General features: G+C 41.8%; 1 protein-coding gene across 2 annotated transcripts in view; it reads right to left on the reverse strand.

Moving 5' to 3' along the window:
- Window positions 1–19766, reverse strand: part of ltbp3 (latent transforming growth factor beta binding protein 3) — a 78229-nt gene that overhangs the window by 51869 nt on the left and 6594 nt on the right. For both annotated transcript variants that reach the window (XM_088320459.1, XM_088320458.1), the window contains exon 2: window positions 2341–2619. In XM_088320459.1, coding sequence (XP_088176585.1) covers window positions 2341–2619 — 279 coding nt within the window. The remainder of the gene's footprint in view (window positions 1–2340; window positions 2620–19766) is intronic.

Below are 19766 nucleotides of genomic sequence, written 5' to 3' on the forward strand. Positions count from 1 at the left end.
GTGGATCGTTTTCTCCCGGTCGATCTGCTGAGAAGTTTGCAATTATAGGCTCTAAAAAGGGAGAAGAATCTGTTTTTTCTGCCTGGACCATGTGGCCTTCCTTTTTGTTTCTAAGGTAACAACAGAGCGTTCTTGGTGTTTTGGGGCCAATATTTCCTTCTGACACGCAATGAGGTAACTCCCGATCCTCAAAATAAGTTGATTAGGTTTATACCGGGCTTATCGATCAGCACTTTCAACTGCTACAGATGTCTAGATAGGTAGAGGTCTAGATAGATGGATAGATGTCTAGATAGATAGATGTCTAGATAGATGTCTAGATGGATACATAGATGTCTAGATAGAAAGATGTCTTGATAGATAGATGTCTAGATAAATGTCTAGAGATAGATAGATAGATAGATAGATAGATAGATAGATAGATAGATAGATAGATAGATAGATAGATAGATAGATAGATAGATAGATAGATAGATAGATAGATAGATAGATAGATAGATAGATAGATAGATAGATAGATAGATAGATAGATAGATAGATAGATAGATAGATAGATAGATAGATGTTTAGAAAGATGTCTAGATAGATAGATGTCTAGAGAAATGAAATGAAATGAAATGAAAGAGATAAATAGATAGATAGAAGTCTAGATAGATAGATGTCTAGATAGATAGATATCTAGAGATAGAGGTCTAGATAGATGGATAGATGTCTAGAGAGATAAATGTCTAGGATGATAGATGTCTAGATAGATGTCTAGAGATAGGTAGATAGATAGATAGATATATGTCTGGATAGATAGATGTCTAGATAGATAGATGTCTAGAGATATAGATGTCTAGATAGATGTCTAGATGGATACATAGATGTCTAGATAGATAGATGTCTAGAGATAGATAGATAGATAGATGTCTAGAGAGATGTCTAGATAGATAGATGTCTAGAGAAATGAAATGAAATGAAAGAGATAAATAGATAGATAGATGTCTAGATAGATAGATGTCTAGATAGATGTCTAGATAGATAGATATCTAGAGATGGATAGATGTCTAGGATGATAGATGTCTAGATAGAAGTCTAGAGATAGATAAATAGATATATGTCTGGATAGATAGATGTCTAGATAGATAGATGTCTAGAGATAAATAGATGTCTAGATATAGATGTCTAGATAGATGTCAAGAGATAGATAGATAGATATATGTCAAGAGATAGATAGATAGATATATGTCTAGAGATAGATAGATAGATATATGTCTGGATAGATAGATGTCTAGATAGATAGATGTCTAGAGATAAATAGATGTCTAGATATAGATTTCTAGATAGATAGATATCTCAATAGATGTCTCAATAAATGTCAAGATAGATAGATAGATAGATACTTTATTAATCCACCTAGGGAAATTCACACTTCCAGCAGTATCCTTGTGTTGAAAAATAAAATAATAATATAAAAGATATAGAATACAAAAATACCCAACATGTTGATATAGAGCATTTAAATAGTGCTAGTCATAAAAATAGGGTCATATGCAAATGTGGGGGTGTGGTTTAATGTGGGCTTTTAATCCCCGGGTGGCGTTAAAGAGCCTCATGGCATTAGGAAGAAATGATCTCATGTTGTTGGAAATGTGAATTTCCCCTGCCACAAATGTTGACTTTGTTGCCGATATGATTTTCCATTCCTTGTAAATAAATCGTAGTTTGTTTAGAATTAAACCACGTTACAATATTTTTATTTGTGTGTCTATATAATTTTCTCCCTTTGGACTCATCAATCAATAGCTAAAATACAATATGTTTGGAAGATTTCTTCCCTTAGAATACAATAAGACTGTATTTTAGGCGATCCAGTAACTATTAAATTAGATTCTAAACCAAATAAAAATAATTCAGAGAAATGATCCTTGTACTGGTCTGACTTGAATACATGAAAAACTGTATGAGTATGAAAAGTTCTTATGCCACTGAATATTTTGAGTGTTGGGAGGACAAAAAAATATTCGTAGATCTTCACCCAAAGAAACCTGGATGTAACGGTGATGGCAGTCTGAAAAAATAAAAACCGAAGGAGAAAAAAATCAAAACAAAAGAATACAAGAAAACTGGAAAAAAAGAATACAAAAGCAGGAAAGGATTAAAAAAGAAAATAGAAACAGCTAGAAAAAAAAGAGAAAACGAGTTAAAAAGCAAGGGAAAAAAACAACGAAGTGAGGAAAAGGAGAGAAAAAAAGAAGGACAATACAAAAAAAAGAGGAAAAAGTTCACGTCTAAAAAATGTACACCGACATGCCTAGTTAACAAATGAAAAGGCACACCAAGAGGGTAAGCGGCTACCTTTCGAGGAATGATGTCCCGGTTGCGCAAACGGGATGGAAAAAACGGAGTGCGACTGCGTCATCTGCGTGCGCCCCATACTGGCCTGCTCCGGCAGTTTGTGGCCCTCGGGTTTGAGGGCCACCGGGTAGACGGGCTGCTTATTGCCCCGTGCCGCCTGCACCCGCTGGGGGAGCCGCAGGGGGAACTGGCAGAGTCGGCCGGTGAAGCCGGGCGGGCACAGGCAGTGTTTCCTGGAGCTGCAGACGCCGCCATTCAAGCAGGTGAGGGGGCAAACCACTGGGGAGACAGAGAAACCGGTGATTAGATCGGGGTCTCCGAGGTGGTGAGGCCGGCTGAGGGGCCCCCTAAGGACAGCTGAGGGGCCCGAAGGTTCCAGGTTGCCCCCAAAGTACAGTAAAGGGGCCGGCGGACCTATTCAGAAGATAGCTCACTGTAAAATGATTTTTTTGTGTGTGTTTCACTGAGTCTATTTAACCCCACTTCCAATAATTAACCTAGTAACAACATACCAATTGCATAATTAAGAATAAGTGGCACCGGAGTATAAGTCGCACGCCCGGCCAATCCATTAACTGTGTCTTATAGTCTGGAAGATATGGCAGTAATAACATAATGAATAAATGAATGAATGAAAACTTAGGGTTAGGGTTAGGGTTATAAAATAAAAACAGGACAAAAAGAATGACTCAACAACAAAAATCATGTGAACATAAGATGTTTGAAAAGGGGTAGTCAGAAGTAGATCCTATTTGTGTCTAGATAGAACAAAATCTCACGGATATACATATTACATAGGTCAGATAAGCAATCATTATAATAATGAAAATAATAATATTTTAAACACTAATCATCGTAGTACCCATCTATTAAAAAACACTGGACCGTGTGTACAGTAAGATCAAACATCTAGTTGGATCCGCCCATCTCTGTCTGTCCCTCACCCCCTCATACACCCCCCCCCTTCGGAGGAAAACAAAGCCTATACAACAAAGACAGTTTAAAACATCTTCTTTGTACCTTTATCTTTTTGTTTTCCCTATCCTCGCTGTAAAATGTGGACCTGGAGTGCCACATCCAATTTTGTTGTCACAATATATCCCATGTTGGAACAATGACAATAAAGGTAGATTCTATTCTATTAAGGTTATAATGCTACTCGTCACCAAACATCACTGCGACACCAATGATAATAAAAACAATAATAATGATGAGGGGCGTGAGGGACAAACAGAGTTGGTGGATACAACCGGAATGTTTGATGTTTGATCTTACATTACATATTACATATTATCTTTGCTATTGGAGTCATCCAAAAGTCATTGAAAGTAATCCAGTTAAAGTAACCCTACCCAACCCTGGACTGGCACGCTCAAAAATCTATGGGTCCCCAAAATTTAGTCTTATCCAGGTTGAAATTTTAAATCGACGACAATTATATGATGCAAATCTATATATTTATTCCGTTTTAATCATCAAATTATGAATTCATTTTCTGCATCAAATTATTGTAGGTAATATACCGATTCAAGGGATAACCACCAACCTGTCTTTTTTTTTTCATTTTCTCCTTTTCTACTTCCCTTTTTTTCTTAACTTCTTTATACAACATCATCATTCGTAATATCATGCATCAAAGCAAGTGAGCCGTTGGAGAGCCGGCTCCCTTGAATGAGCTGAGCCGAAAAAGCCGGTTCTCTAAAAAGAGACGGACTTCCTTTCACTACACAACTCGAACTGGTTTGACTCGATTGATTTGCCGTTTGGTGATCGTCGGTGTATACCGGACGGTACCCATCATTGACAAATTTGCGTTTTTCCGTACAGATTTTCTCGTACGTCGTACACGTCTTAATATGCATCGTAAACGTACTTTGTACGGCAAAAACGTACATTTTGACTGGTATGTCAAGTGCCCCGGACTCTGATTGGCTCCCTTCACTTTTAATACCCCCGTCTTCCGGTCACCGGTTGTCAGTCCGTCTGCAAACCTCAGCTTACGCTAAGCAAGCTTTTCGACCCGGACTCTCTCCTGTTCCGATTCCTGTCCGTTTCCTGATCTGTTTTTTCTCGCTCTCGACACCGCCCTCGCTCGCCACGGAAATCCCACTTCCGCGTCTGAGCAACCTTCTCCCCAGGGATCTACGGAACGTGTGTACTATCCTTTCCCTTCTTCCCAATAAAACTAAGAGAAACGCACGCAAGTGGGTCCTGTCTCCGTTCCGGTCCTGACATGAGTCAACAGTACGACGTAAAAAACCTCGAACAGCACAAAAAGAAAACCCTTCTTCTGTTAAAACCAAATTTTTGAGTTCCCCCTCCTCACAATCGGACCGTTGGCAGAGGAACAGAAGAAGCTGATGTCATCGATGGGTTTCGCAGTCTTCACAATGTAGCAGAAAATGAGCTTGACGTTGAGCCCTACAATAAAGACCCCCTTTGCGGTTTAGGAGTCGGGGGACATCTCGGAAGCACCAAAAAGTCTTGGCTTTTCCACGGGAGAAGACGGAATCGAACGAGGACGGGACGAAAAGGGAAGCATGGAAACAATTAGGGGCGCACTGCCAGTCCGTCTGGACTCGGGGGATCCTTATGAGCCTGGATGGCTTTAAACGCAGCAGGAAACTCCTGGTCGGGAAAAAGACAAAAGGCCTCTCCGTAGTCCCTACGTCTTTTTCATGGCCGAATTCAAGGACAGTTTTTCCATTTTTCCATGACCTTCAAAGGAAAAAATCCAGCTTATTTTTTGACTTTTGTGACTAAAATAAAGTCGCTATCTTGTGCTATTTTGCTTTTGTTTCAATGAGCTGCTATAAACTGACGTGAATTCTGCCATTCTGCCTCAACTGTCACGGTTGCCATGGCGCCCAATCGGCCCCCCTTGTGTGCCGCCAGCTTCTGTCACGGTTGCCATGGCGCCCAATTGGCCCCGCCCGTGTGGCGCCGGCTGCAGCATGTTGACAGATTGTCCCCCTGTCCGTATTTAAACTCTGTCCTGTCAGTCCTCTTTTGTCGGTCCGTCTCCGTTTTTACAAGGCAAGCTCTTTTTCGCCTGTCCTGTGTTTTGCTCCTGTTTTTCTACCGCTATGATCTGTTTTGATCTCGACCACGTCTGTTTTCCCGTCCCGAATAATGACCCATTTTCTGATATCGACGACCACGACAAGAGGGTGGGAGAAAGAAAAGGAAAAAGAGAAAGAGAGAGACAGAGACAGAGACAGAGACAGAAAGGGAGAGAGAGAAAGAGAGTTAGAGAAAGAGAGAGAGAGAAAGAGAGAGAGAGAAAGAGAGAAAGAGGGAGAGCAAGAGAGAAAGAGAGAGACAGAGAGAGAGAGAAAAAAATAGAAAAAGAGAGAGAGAGAGGGAGAGAGAGATGGAAAAGGGAGAACAAGAGAGAGAAAAGAAAGAAAGGGAAAAAAGAGAGAGCAAGCAGGGGGTATAGAGAGAGAACAAGAGAAAGAAAAAATAGAGAATGACAAAGAGAAAGAAAGGCAGAAAAAAAGAAAGAGAGAGAAAGAAATAGAGAGAAATTTAGAGAAAATACAACAAGAGGGTGGGAGAAAGAAAGAAAAAAGAGAAAGACAGAGACAGAGAAAAAGAAAGACAGAGAGACAGAGACAGAAAGGGGGAGAGAGAGAGAGAGAGAGAGAGAGAGAGAGAGAGAGAGAGAGAGAGAGAGAGAGAGAGAGAGAGAGAGAGAGAGAGAGAGAGAGAGAGAGAGAGAGAGAAAGAGAGATAGATTGATAGATACTTTATTTATCCCCGTAGGGAAATTCACAATTTCAGCAGTATCCGTGTTTTGAAAAATAAAAGAATCAAATAAAAGATAAAAAAAACAAGATAACAAAGGAAAAGGCATTATATTATACATCATCACCACTCTACTGTTACTCACAGTGCCACACGGTTCAAGGTTGTAATGGAGCATTATGGGAAAGAGTTCAGCCAAAACAATGTTACGCAACATGGTGAGATGATAAAATAAAATATAATGCCTTTTCCTATGTCCTGTGGTTCTCAACGGTCGGAACCCAAAAGTGGGTCCCAGACTCGATTTCATCGTCTCATTTTATTTGCTCATCTTTTGCTTTTCAACCTTTTTTATGCCAAGGTTTTTTTTTTCCCCCAAAAAATCTCAAGACTCTTAAAAATGTTTAATCATTCCCAGCACCGTTTCCATGGTTGTTTGTTATTGTACAGGATAAAGCTGTCGTTTGTGGTCATTGTGGCTCGGGTAATACAGGTTTATCATTTTCTGGACGGAGGGAATCATTCTTTGCTCTAGTGGTTCACAGTACGTTTCTGAGTTTGTGTTTCCCTGAATGAACTTGAATGCAACTATGATATTCCCAACACCATGCTTGACACAAACATGTTTGTACTCCTCACCTGGTTGGGGCCACGCATGCTTTACACCAGATTAATTCATATTTGTCTCATCAGACCACAGGATATCTGTCCAGTAAGCCAGACACTTTGTGACATAGAATCTCGTTCCGCGTCTATGCTTATCTGAGTCGGGAGCTGGGAAACAGACGGGGGAGGAAAATGACGATAACAGACGTTAGCCGAGGAGACTTTTTCCTTTTTTTCCCTCTGGCGTGTTACGCAATGTCACAGGATCCTGAGATGAGGCCCGTTCGGACGAAAAAGGGAACAGGACCGGCAGGGATCAATGTCTCCATCAAAGACCCCCCGCCTTCACGGGGAATTTTGCTGTTTTGATTGTCCCGGGTCACACCATCTGACCTACAAAGCTCAACTCGGGGTTCGAACGCCTTCTTCGTGGTCGAATTCCAGCACTTCTTATGTCACGGTTGCCGTGGTGCCCAATCGGCCCCGCCCGTTTGGCGCCTGCTGCGGCTCATCGAAAGATTGGCTTTCCGTCTATTTAAGCTCAGTGCGCTCATTCTTCCTTTGTCAGTCCGTCAACAAACCTCTGCCCCGCAAGACGTGGGTTTTGACTCCTGTTCCTGTTGGTATATCCTGTTCGGTATTGGTTTCGTTTATTTTTGTCCTGAATAATATGGGTTTCCAGTTTCCTTCCCTTCAATTTTTGTCCTGTTTATTATTCTCTCCAGTTTTCGTTCCCGTCTAGTTTGTCCTGTTTAATTTTGTTATCCTGTTTCATTATGAATCCTGTCTGTCCAGTCCTGTCCGGTATCGACCCCATCTGTCCGATATCTGCTCGGGCTATTGGTATCGGTCTCGACGGCCTCTAGAAAGAAATAGAGACAAATATAGAGAAAAGACAACAAAAGATGGGAGAAAGCAAGAAAAAAGAGAAAGACAGAGAAAAAGAAGGAAGAGTAAAAGAAGGAGTAACAGAATGACAGAGAGGGAGAGAGAACAGAAGGAAAAAAAGGAGAAAGAAAGAAATGTTGAAAAAGAGAATGAGTAGAAGAGAACAATAATGAGAGAAAGATAAAGGGAGAATAGAGAAACAGAGAAAGGGTGAAAGAAAGAGAGAGAGAAAGAGTATGAGAGAATGAGCGAAGAAAATAAATAAAATAGAGAGAGAGAGAAGGAGGGAGTGAAGAGGGAGAAAGAGAGAGAGAAAGAACAAGGGAGCAAGAAAGAGAGTAAGAAAAAAGGTCAAGTCAAGTCAAGATGTCAAGTCATGTTTATTTGTATAGCCCTTAATCAAAAGAAGTCTCAAAAAAAGAGAAAGAGAGGGGAGAGAAAGGGGGAATGGGAGAGAGAAAGGGTAGAAAGGGAAGAAAGAAAGAAAGAAAGAAAGAAAGAGAGGAAATGAGAAAGGGAACAAGAGAGCAAAAAAGAAAGAAAGAAAAGGAGAGAAGAAAAAGAGAGAAAGAAAACAAGAGAAAAAATTGCGATAAGAAAAGAAAGAGTAAAACGAGAGAGAGAGGTAGGCTTAGTCGACCGCAAAAAACAAAAAAAATCAATGTACTAAAAACCTCAATGAGACACTGCCATTTGTATACACTGCTGAGCTATTATCAGAACAGGTCGACGGGCCCCTCGGCGGTCTCCAGGGGGCAGCACCTTGGAAACCCCCTTGCGAGCTGCAAGAGGTGGTTACAGGGGTATAACAGAAGGAGGTACGGAGCACGTGACGGGAAAAGGAAAATGCTGCCAAATCGCCAGCTTGTGACGACCTGTCTTCTCACATTCCGCACACCACGAGAGAAAAAAAAGCAAAGGCGCTCTGGAAAATCAGCCCGTGATTTGAGCTCCCACAATGCAATTGGTCGGGGAGGGGTGAGCCGCAGGGATAACGGAATGGATGACGGAGGGAAAGAAGGGCTGCGTGGAAAATCCAAAAACAATATGGAGGAAAGCGGGAAAAGATCTGGGGAGACTGCCATTTCCAGTGCAAATCAAGTGGGGAGGAATGGGCGCCACCAGGCTGTCCTTGCCCAAGACACACCACGGGAAATGGTGCCACCGAGTCCTGTTTATTTGTGTGGGCTTAAATTGCAAAAAGTCTCAATGGTCTTCCATGACAGCATCCCCTGATCTAAAACCTACAAGAGGGCAAGGAAAAACTCAAAAACTTCAGCATGAGGAAAACAAAGAAACCTTGAGAAGGAACGGTCTGAAAGGGCTGCACCGACCACAGATTATTGCAAACTATAGCCTATTATGACAGCATCCCCTGATCTAAAACCAACATGAGGGCAAGGGAAAACTCCAAAACTTCAGCACGAGGAAAACAAAAAAACCTTGAGATGGGACGGTCTGAAAGGGCTGCACAGACCACAGATTATTGCAAATTACAGACTATTATGACACCATCCCCTGATCTAAAACCTACATGAGGGCAAGGGAAAACTCAAAACCTCAAGTCAAGTCAAGTCATGTTTATTTCTGACGCTCTTAATCACAAAGCGTCTCAAAGGACTGCACAGACTAAAGATTATTGCAAACCACAATACCATTACGACAGCATCCCCTGATCTAAAACCGACATGAGGGAAAGGAAAAACTCAAAAACCTCAAGTCAAATCATATTTATTTGTATAGCCCTCAATCCCAAATAGTCTCGAAGGGCTGCACAGATTATTGCAAACCACAGACTATTATTACAGATTTATGACAGCATCCCCTGATCTAAAACCAACATGAGGGCAAGGAAAAACTCAAAAACTTCAGCACGAGGAAAACAAAAAAACCTTGAGAAGGGACGGTCTGAAAGGGCTGCACAGACCACAGATTATTGCAAATTACAGACTATTATGACACCATCCCCTGATCTAAAACCGACATGAGGGCAAGGGAAAACTCAAAACCTCAAGTCAAGTCATGTTTATTTGTTTGGCCCTTAATCACAAAGAGTCTCAAAGGGCTGCACAGACCACTGACTATTGCAAACTATAGCCTATTATGACAGCATCCCCTGATCTAAAACCTACATGAGGGCAAGGGAAAACTCCAAAACTTCAGCATGAGGAAAACGAAGAAACCTTGAGAAGGGGCTGCACGTGAAGTCATCCCACTTTAGTATGTTATATTTTAACTCTCTTTCCTTGTCTGTCTTTATCAGGGGTCTCCAACTCAAACCGGAACGAAAATCTAGGGGTCTAGGGCCACAAAAATGTATTTAAACTCTGTCCTGTGAGTCCCCTTTTTTCGGTCCGCCTGCAAATCTCTGTTTTTACACAGCAAGCCCTCTTTTGCCTGTCTTGTTTTTTGCTCCTGTTTGTCTCCCGATCTGTTTTGATCTTGACCACATCTGCTCTCCCGTCCTGGCTTTCCACCTGTTTTCGGTCCCGACTAGTTTTTGCCCTTGTATCCCGGCTACTGACCCGTTTTTTCCGTTCCCAACACCGCCATCGCTCGCCACGGAAGTCCCACTTTTGCGTTCAGAGCGACCTGCGATCACCGGATCGTGTGTGCTATCATTTCCCTCCTTCCCCAATAAAACTTGTGAGAATCGTTACGCGAGTGGGTCCTGTTTCCGTTCTGGTCTTGACAACATTCCACCGTTCTTGAATATTGTTTATTTTTAATTGTCTACTAAATGGGAAATAAAACAAACTGTTAGGAGTCTAAATCAATCCACTTCAAAGAAATTGATCCATTAGGGTTGGACTTAAAGGGACAGTGTGTAGAATCTCCTACTGGTAAAAAAATGTAATTCATTGAAAAAATATATATACTGTATATTGAATTAACGCTATATGTTGAATTCAAAGATCATCTATGAGAAGACCACCCACTCGTCTCACTGTCTTGGACGCATCACCAGAAAACCCCCCGCCTCATGTTTCACACACCGCAATACACGAGTCATGTGCCTTTCGCAAACGAAGCGGCTTCATGAGCCGGCTCCCTTTCAACAAGGGGCAGGCTTCCTTTAAAACGGCTCTCCCTTTCTCTTTCTATCTTTTGTCTTTTTCTCTTTATCCTACTCTCTCTCTCTCTCTCTCTCTCTCTCTCTCTCTCATATACTGTTTCTCTATTTGTTTCTCTCCCCCCTTTCTCTTCTCCCCCTCTCTCTCTCCCTTTCCATGTCTCTCTCTTTCTCTTTCTCCTTTTTGTCACGACCAGAACAGAAGGGGGACCCAAATTCGTAACGTTACTCACAAGTTTATTGAAATCCAGTGCTTGCTGGACGCGGGAAGCAAGCCGCTCACGGGATCAGAGCGTGTTCTGAATGCGGAAGTGGATCTTACAGGGCGGGTGATCGTAGCGTAGTTAGATGGAAAAACAGGCTGTAAGCCAGGACGGGAGATCAGAACGTGGTTGGGGTCAAAAAACAGGGAAATCAGGAACGGACAAGTGGAAAACGGGGGACAAAACGGGACCGACGGGAGTCAGAGTCAAAATCAAAATGCTTGCCTTGTGAAAACAGAGGTTCGCTGACGGACTGACACCAGGCGAGTGAAAGGACTGAGCTTAAACAGGACAGTGAACCAATCGGGTAACCAGCAGCAGCAGGCGCCAAACGAGCGGGTACAGGTGAATGTAATGAGTAATCATGACACTTTTACCATCTTTTTCTTCCTTTTCATCTCTCTCTCTCTCTCTCTCTCTCATCAACTGTCTCTCTCTCTCTCTCTCTCATTATCTCTATCTCTCTCTCTCTCTCTCTCTCTCCGTCTCATTATCTCTCTCATCTCTCTCTCTCTCTCTCTCTGTCTCATTATCTTGCTCCCATCATATCTCTCTCTCTCTCTCTCTCTCTCTCTCTCTCTCTCTCTCTCTCTCTCTCTCTCTCTCTCTCTCTCAAATGTATATGTAGTGTCATCTCCGTGTGGTTTGCTTCGTAAAACTAAACAATGATAACAATTATAAGTTTAAATGAGGTAAAAGTTCACGGTATACTGAAACAAAAAAGGCTATTATTACATAGTAGCTTAATACATTTTCAAACGGCATTCATTTGGTGCATTATGTTTCATTATTATTACGAATTTATCATTCAAAACAAAGATTCTGAAGAGCCGTTTGGCCTTTTTTAGTGAGCCGAGCCGAAAGGGCCGCTCCTCTAAGCAATTCCACCCCCCGGGCCGGACCCAGCCGCAGCCGCACCCAAACGACAAATGACACGCCGCAAAAGCGTGACAGTAAAAACCCCGAAAAGTCTGGGTACGGCGCTCGCCCTCCACGCTCGAGCGACCGTGGCGAAAACCCGTCCGCGCCCACAATCAAAGACTCCGGCCCGTCGAATAATAAACGAGGGGATTCCGTCCCGCCGCCGCCAAAAACCTGACACCGACTGTCGTGCGAGCGGAAAACAGCTGTACAGGCGAGCAAGGCCCAAAGATGAACCAAAGAGAAGCCATCGAGTCAGGAGATCTGTTCGCAGTTTCCATGCTATGCTAAACTTGGCTAAGCTAGCAGCTCGGTCGCTCTTTGATTCTAGCCGCTTTGACGCGAGAATTTTTCCAGTACCTTCAAAGTCAAAAATCCAGCACCGTTCTAAAGGACGTTTTTTGTTTTGTTGACTTTGATGACTAAAATAAGGTCGTTTTCTTGCCGCTAGCTCATATTTTGTTCTTATTTGAGCTGTTCCTATCTATGATCGCTTTGTCTCCACAGGCTGCTATAAACTGACATGAATTCTGCCATTCGGCTTCAACGATCCACGCGCAGCTTCAATACGTCACACTTGTTTCCAAACACGAAAAAAGCTCAGCAAGTGTCGGGTACTTCATGATTACCTTTGGCGCCAACTGCCTTGGACTCTGATTGGCTCCCGATCAGTACTTGTATCCTGTCTGTCCCCTTTTGTTAGTCCGTCTGCGAACCTCAGTTAACTCCATGCAAGTTTTGCTTGACCCTGACTCCCACCTGTCCTGTTTTTGCTCCCGTCAGTCCCCCGGTTTCGACCCGTTTTTGATCCTGACCACGTCTACTCTCCCGTCCCGGCTTTTGACCTCTTTTTGTCCCCGACCACGTCTACCCTCCTCTCCTGGTTTTTGACTTGTTTCCAATCCTGACCACGTTTTTGCTCTCCTGTCCCGGCTACTGACACGTTTTCTGTTCCCGACACCGCCATCGCTCGCCACGGAAGTTCCACTTTCGCGTTCAGAGCGACCTGCTTCCCGCGTCTAGCAATCACCAGATCATGGGCGCAACCCATTCCCTTTCTTCCAATAAAACTTGTGAGAAACGCAACGCAAGTGGGTCCTGTCTCCGTTCTGGTCCTAACAGGGTAATCCATCCATTAGATAGATAGATAGATAGATAGATAGATACTTTATTCATCCCCGCAGGGAAATTCACAAATGCCAAATGCCCACTGCCCAAGGATAGCCGGAATGGGCTCCAGCACCCCCGCGACCCTACTGAGGATAAGCAGTGCAGATAATGGATGGATATTTTAGAACAGTGGAAAGTTTTTATCAGAAGCTTTCATGTGGAAAACCCGATTTGGCCCAATCTCAACCAGACCCTAGCCCCGGCGGCCCCCAATTAAATGGAGTTGAAGCCCCCTGCTTTTCAGATTTCTCATGCGATAACGGCCTTGAGCAAATTGTAGGAAACATTAACAAAAAACTATCTAAGATGGAGAAGCTGTACCTTGAAGAAAATAGTGGAGGGCGAAATATCGATCCCAGGACAATAGAATCGAGCAGATCCAAGTACTTGCTTAGTATCGATAATATCGATAGTTGGATCGATCCGTCTTCTTTAATCCAAGGGTCTCCAATCTCTTTCAAGCATCGAGCTGTTTTTTGTTACCAATTAGCGCTTGATTCGAATTTCTAAAATAGCATAACAGCTAGATTTCTTGCTAAATAGCTCAAAAGTAGCCTGACAGTTAGCTAAAAGAGTAAAAAGACAACTAAATAGCCGTGTAGAAAGCTAAAATTAGAATTAAAAAAGAGCTGAATGGCTAGCTAGAAACAAGGCCAAAAATTAGCTGGATAACTAGAAAAAAATACAACTTAAACTAGATAACATGCAATGAAATGTTAAAAGCTAGCTAGATAGCTTGTTATAAAGCTAAAATGTAGCTTGATAGTTGGCTAGAAAGGGAAACGAGTCAAAAACAAAAAAACAAATGGAAGCCAGATAGCTAGTTAAAATAATAAAATACCAACTGAATAGCGGGATAAAGAGCTTAAAAAAAAAGAGACGGATGGCTAGCTAGAAGCAAGGCCAAAATTTAGCTTGTGAACTAGAAAAAATAGTTAATTAAATTGATAGTTGGCTAGAAAGGGAAACGGGTAAAAAACAAAAAACAAATGGAAGCAACATAGCGAGCTAAAAGAGTAAAAAGCCAACTGAATAAAAAGCGGGCAAAAAAAAAGCTGAATCGTTAGCTAGAAAAGGGCCAAAATTTAGCTGGACAACTAAAAAAAATACAATAGCATGCAAAAAAATATATTCAAAGCTAGCCAGATAGCTTGTTAAAAAGCTAAAATTATAGTTGGGTAGAAAGGGAAACGAGAAAAACCAAAAAAAACAATGGAAGCCAGATAACTAGTAGGATAGAGAGCTTAAAAAAAAGATAGACACAAGCTAGCTAGAAGCGAGGCCAAAATTTAGCTGGTTAACTAGAAAAAATAGTTAATTAAATTGATAGTTGGCTAGAAAGGGAAACGGGTGAAAAACAAAAAACAAATGGAAGCCAGATAGCTAGCTAACAGAATAAAAACCCAACTGAACAGCCAGGTAAAAAGCTAAAAGAAAAGCTGAATAGCTAGCTAGAAAATGGCCAAAATTTAGCTGGACAACTAAAAAAAATACAATTTAAACTAGATAGCATGCAAAAAAATGTTCAAAGCTAGCTAAATAGCTCGTTAAAAAGCTAACATGATAGTTGGCTAGAAAAGGAAATGAGTAAAAAACAAAAAAAATGGAACCCAGATAGCTAGTTAAAATAGTAAAACGCCAACTGAAGAGCCAGAGCTAAAAATAGATGGCTAGCTAGAAGCGAGGACAAACTTTAGCTGGTTACCTAGAAAAAATACACTTTCAGCTAGATAGCATGCAACAAAATGTTAAAAACTAGCTAGATGGCTTGTTAAAATGTCGGTTGATCGTTGGCTAGAAAGGGAAACGGGTGAAAAACAAAAAACAAATGGAAGCCTGATAGCTAGCTTAAAAGAGTAAAAAGCCAACTGAACAGCCGGATAAAAAGCTAAAAGAAAAGCTGAATGGCTAGCTGGAAAATGGCCAAAATTTAGCTGGACAACTAAAAAAAAATACAATTTAAACTAGATAGCATGCAAAAAAATGTTCAAAGCTAGCTAGATAGCTTGTTAAAAAGCTCAAATGTAGCTTGATAGTTGGCTAGAAAGGAAAACGGGTCAAAAACAAAAGAACAAATGGAAGCCAGAAAGCTAGCAAAAAGAGTAAAAAGCCAAATGAATAGCCGGATACAAAGCTAAATATAAATGGCTAGCTTGAAGCGAGGTCAAAATTTAGCTTGAGAAAGCAACAAAAAATGAAAAAAGGTAGCCAGATAGCTTGCCAAATAGCTAATAGGGTAGCGCGATAGCTAGCTATAAAAAGCTAAAAATGTAGCCAGATAGCTAGCTAAAAGAAATCTGAACATTTTTTGCTCATTCTCTTTACAAAACCCATCAATTTAGTTTGTTGTCATTTCAGTAAAATAAATCAATAAAAAAATGAATAAATAAATGTGTTTAATACATGAACAGATTCTCATTCTATTATTTTTATTGCTTAAAAATAATAATACTTGAGTAGCTTTTATTGTCCATGAAGCCAATTAACTGGAATTGATTTCTTAGAATTTCTAAATATTGGTAATTATTAAAAATAGCAACCATCCATCCATCTATTCCCTCCATTATCTGCACCGTTTATCCACAGTAGGGTCGCGGGGGTACTGGAGCTCAATCCTAGCTATTTTCGGGCAGTGGGCAGGGGACACCCACAACAGCTTGCCATCCAGTCACAAAATAGCAACCAATTAAAAGAAAATCACAATGATCCAGCACCAGTTAGCTATTTTCAGAACAGGCCCCTTTCACGTCTGAGACCCCAGCTCTAATCGGTACCGGTGAGTGCGAGAGACTGAACGTTTCTGAATCTGACTCCGTCTCTGGCCAGACGGCAGCAAGAGTTGTGCGAGTCTGTTTACGCTGGCGAACGGTCCGACTGCAAGGGTGGTGGCAGTCGCGGGCGCTCGCATTCCTCCCTGCGGCTTTAAATAACTGCCCCCGTGCTTTGCCCCCACCCCAAACGGGAGCAGAGTGTTTCAGTCGGTAAAGGAAGTCGTTTATACGAGCCGGAGTCGGACTCCGAAAGTTCACTCTGTTCTCTTCTCGCCTCCCCCCAAGAACAACCCTAATTGCTACTTTGTTGTCCAGTCATTATTTTTTGAAGAAAGTGAAAGATTTTATACATTTGACTATAAAGGATATTATAAAATGAACTACAAAAAAAAGTACACGTAGTCAGTTTGATGCAGTAGAGAGATTCACTGACTGTTTTTCTCCCAGGTACATTAAAAGGTTAGGCTGTCTGGAATGCATCGGACGTCTTTTGATAACAGAATTCCTGTGATTGCTGACGGGAGAAGGCCAGACGCACAAGGACAAAACATTCGCGACGCCTTTCGGCGAGGAGGTGGTGAAGCTGGCACCTGGCCCGCCCCAGGGGAGGAGTCAGTACACCCATGGGAGGAGTCAGTACGCCCCGTGGGGGGGCCGATGCACCGGCTTTTGAAAAGACGTGGGCAGAAGACAGAAAAGGAGACGGGAGATCGATCGCGAGGGACAATCGAGAAAGGAGGCTCGAGGAAGCCTCGAGCGACAATAATTCGGCTAAATTTGATGGAATTCACTTAGTTAAATAAATCTGCCCCCGTGTGAAAACGCCGGCTATCTTTGTTCATTTTCCCATTAAGAAACGAGCATGCATTGTTAGGAGAATGAAGTTTGTGTTTGGTTAATGGAGTCAGATAACTCATTCGAACAATTTGGTAAATGCTACATTTTTAATATAGTTTTCTCCCTAACAAAAGTGGTCGCGGGCCTCTGTATACAGTTGAACTTTCCTTGTCTGGTCAATTTAACCCCTTAACGGCCCTAAAGCCGGCCTTTGGCCCGTCAGACTGTTGGGACAAAGTGGTGTCTTCACGATGTCAGCAGTCACTGAACTACATCACGTATCATTGGAAAGTGCAAACTCTTCAATTTCAAGATACGATTCCAAAATGTACTCTTCACAGAAACTTCCCCCTCAGTCCGAGACAAGATACCCTAAAACTATAAAGCCGGTATAACTCACCCGAAATGCCTCGTAATATTCCGCGAGAGAAACGATTCCCCCACAAACATGGTCTGGTTATATTCACGAGAGTCCAGTGAATCCGACCGTGTAAAACATGGACTCCAAAACACAGCATAACGGCCGAAGATGAGAAAAAAAATTGCCTAAAAGCATTTCTGCATCATCGGACATTCCTTGTTGCAATCTGTCTATTTGGTTCATAAACTCCTCTTTGAAAATCAACAGACTCGTCAGATGACTTCTGGTATAGCCGTTGTTCTCTTGACCTTTTGATTGACACATATCTTGGCCAATAGCAAACTGTTTTCACAGTCCACTGCCTGTGAGAACCTATAGGGGGCCTGTATTGAGAAAAAACACCAAGACCAATTCAGCTTCAAAAATCTTTAGCCAATCATGACTGATTCAAATGTGGATTAACACAGTTCCAAATGTAATTTTACGCAATTTTACGATCTGTATTGAAATCCGGACCAAAAATAAACGTGGCAATTGCAACCCGGGGGCCATTTTTATGCGCGAGCAATACATGCAAGTGTGCACAATCTTTGACTTCTAGAAGTTAATCATTTACAACTCTTCACAATGTCTAAAAAGTGCCCAAGGTAACATATACTTATCTCAATAATCATCATAGAAAGAATAATCATCATTAACGATATCAGGGGCGATTTTAGGTTCAGAGCTTAGGATCAGGCGGTGGGCAAACTACGGCCCGCGAGCATCTCATATATAAATATACATTACACAGTTTCGTGGAATAGTATCATTTTCGTTTTCTGTTTTATTTTGTTGCCTGTATCGACACCGGGGAGAGACATTTCCACTGGCATTCCAAGGCGTGTCGTGCTTTCCCCACCCACTTTTTTTTCGTTCCGTTCGAATTTGTGCCAAAACGAAGGCGCTTGGCAAACAAGCTCCAAGTATTTGACAAAATAGTGAAAAAGTTTGACGTCGGCCGCATGGCGCTTCCATCGGAGCTGCTCGCGTCGAGTTATTAAAAAAGTTCCTGCCAGAAAAGTACTTCAGATACTAAAAGTATTTTGAAAGTTCTGGCTTCTCTCATTTCTAACTTTGTGTTTTCTTTTTTATGCCAGAACAACGTTAGCTAGTGCTACTGTAGCTAAAATAAAAATGATAAACAATTAAAGCAGTTTTCGGTTACAGTGGGTTGAGATGAATGGGGCCCAGATAAAACATATTAGCTTAGGCTGCTAACGTTAGTGCTAAATTTGCCCTCATGAGGTACTCTCCCCCTGCCAGCGCAGCAACGCATACTGGTTACCCAACAGGCTACGAAGAACTGGTAAGCTTTCAGACTTTCATAAGCTTTTAGATCTGAGTATTCCTTTCTTGTGTTTACTTGAAGCTTTCAGAATTCCATTCATCGGGAACTGTTCCAGTCATGTTTCCGAGCGTTATCAAAAGACCTGCGAAAGCCAGTTGGATTCAGTTTTAACAAAGGCTGTGAATGTGACTTCCTTTCTGTTCCGTCTACGTTTCCGTTTCTGTTTCTGTTTGTCAAATCCACAAAGGGAGAAACATTCTTGCATGCCTTTTGGAGGGAGAACGCTCTTCTAGACAATTGGTCCGGAGTGCCCTCTGTTTCGTTTTTATTTTGTCACTTTATTTTATTTTGTCAGAATTATTTGTTCTTCGTCCAAACACTCGGAAGTTGAACCACGGGTTAACAATCGACACTCTAACAATCAGGTTAGGGTTAGGGTCATTTGGTTCAAGTGCGTTAGAGGATTCTGACAAGTCAGTGACTAAAATCTAAAGGGACCCACGCTAGGTGTTAGCTACATGCTAACTATCCATCTGTAACATAGCATTTAAGTCAAGTCATTTTTATTTGTAAGAGTCTCAAAGGGCTTCACAGGTTATTACACAGACTATTTTTTTCAGACTATTATTACACCATCCCCTGATCTGGAACCTACATGAGGGCAAGGAAAAACTAAAAAAAACCTCAACATGAGGAAAATGAAGAAACCTTGAGCATGTTGTTGCAAATGATTGTTTTTAATCAATCAGGATCAAAGTCATTGCTCCTGGTCTGTTGGCGGAGGACGTCAAGTCAGGAACTACCAGGGTTGGGTAGGGTTACTTTAACTGGATTACTTTCAATGACTTTTGGATTACTCCAATACCAAATATGCTCATAAAAGACAAAAGAAATTAAATATGAATCAAATGACTCAATTTTGTGCAGGCTTGGGGAGTAACGGAATACATTTTGTTTCTGTCGCATTTTATGTTTGTTTTGCCGGAGATCAAAGAGATCAAAGCCAGGAGAGAAAGCTTACCACATGTTGTGAGTCATCATTTGATTCATATTTAGTTTCTGTTGTCTTTTGATAGCATATTTGGTATTGGAGTCATCCAAAAGTCATTGAAAGTAATCCAGTTAAAGTAACCCTACTCAACCCTGGGAACTACTGTGCTGAATACAAATTCCGAAGCAACACGTTGCGTTTTAGCCACATGCTTACTGCCGATTTGCCACATCCTGTGGCACATGCTAGGTGTCGGCAACCAAACCGACACACCACAGTTATAGGAATTTGTGCACACTTCTGCTATTTTTACAGTGTTCTGGTCCTAGACGCATGATTTTTGCTAGGGACGCATCGTCTCAAATCAACGTGCGTCCCCGGGACGCAACTTTTTTGACACAAAGTTGTCGTTATTACCCGATTACATTTTTTTTCAAACAAAGATTTACCGCACTCCAAACTTTT

This window comes from Urocampus carinirostris, chromosome 17, assembly GCF_059441175.1.
Source record: "Urocampus carinirostris isolate Australia breed hairy pipefish chromosome 17, RoL_Ucar_1.0, whole genome shotgun sequence".
NCBI lineage: Eukaryota > Metazoa > Chordata > Actinopteri > Syngnathiformes > Syngnathidae > Urocampus > Urocampus carinirostris.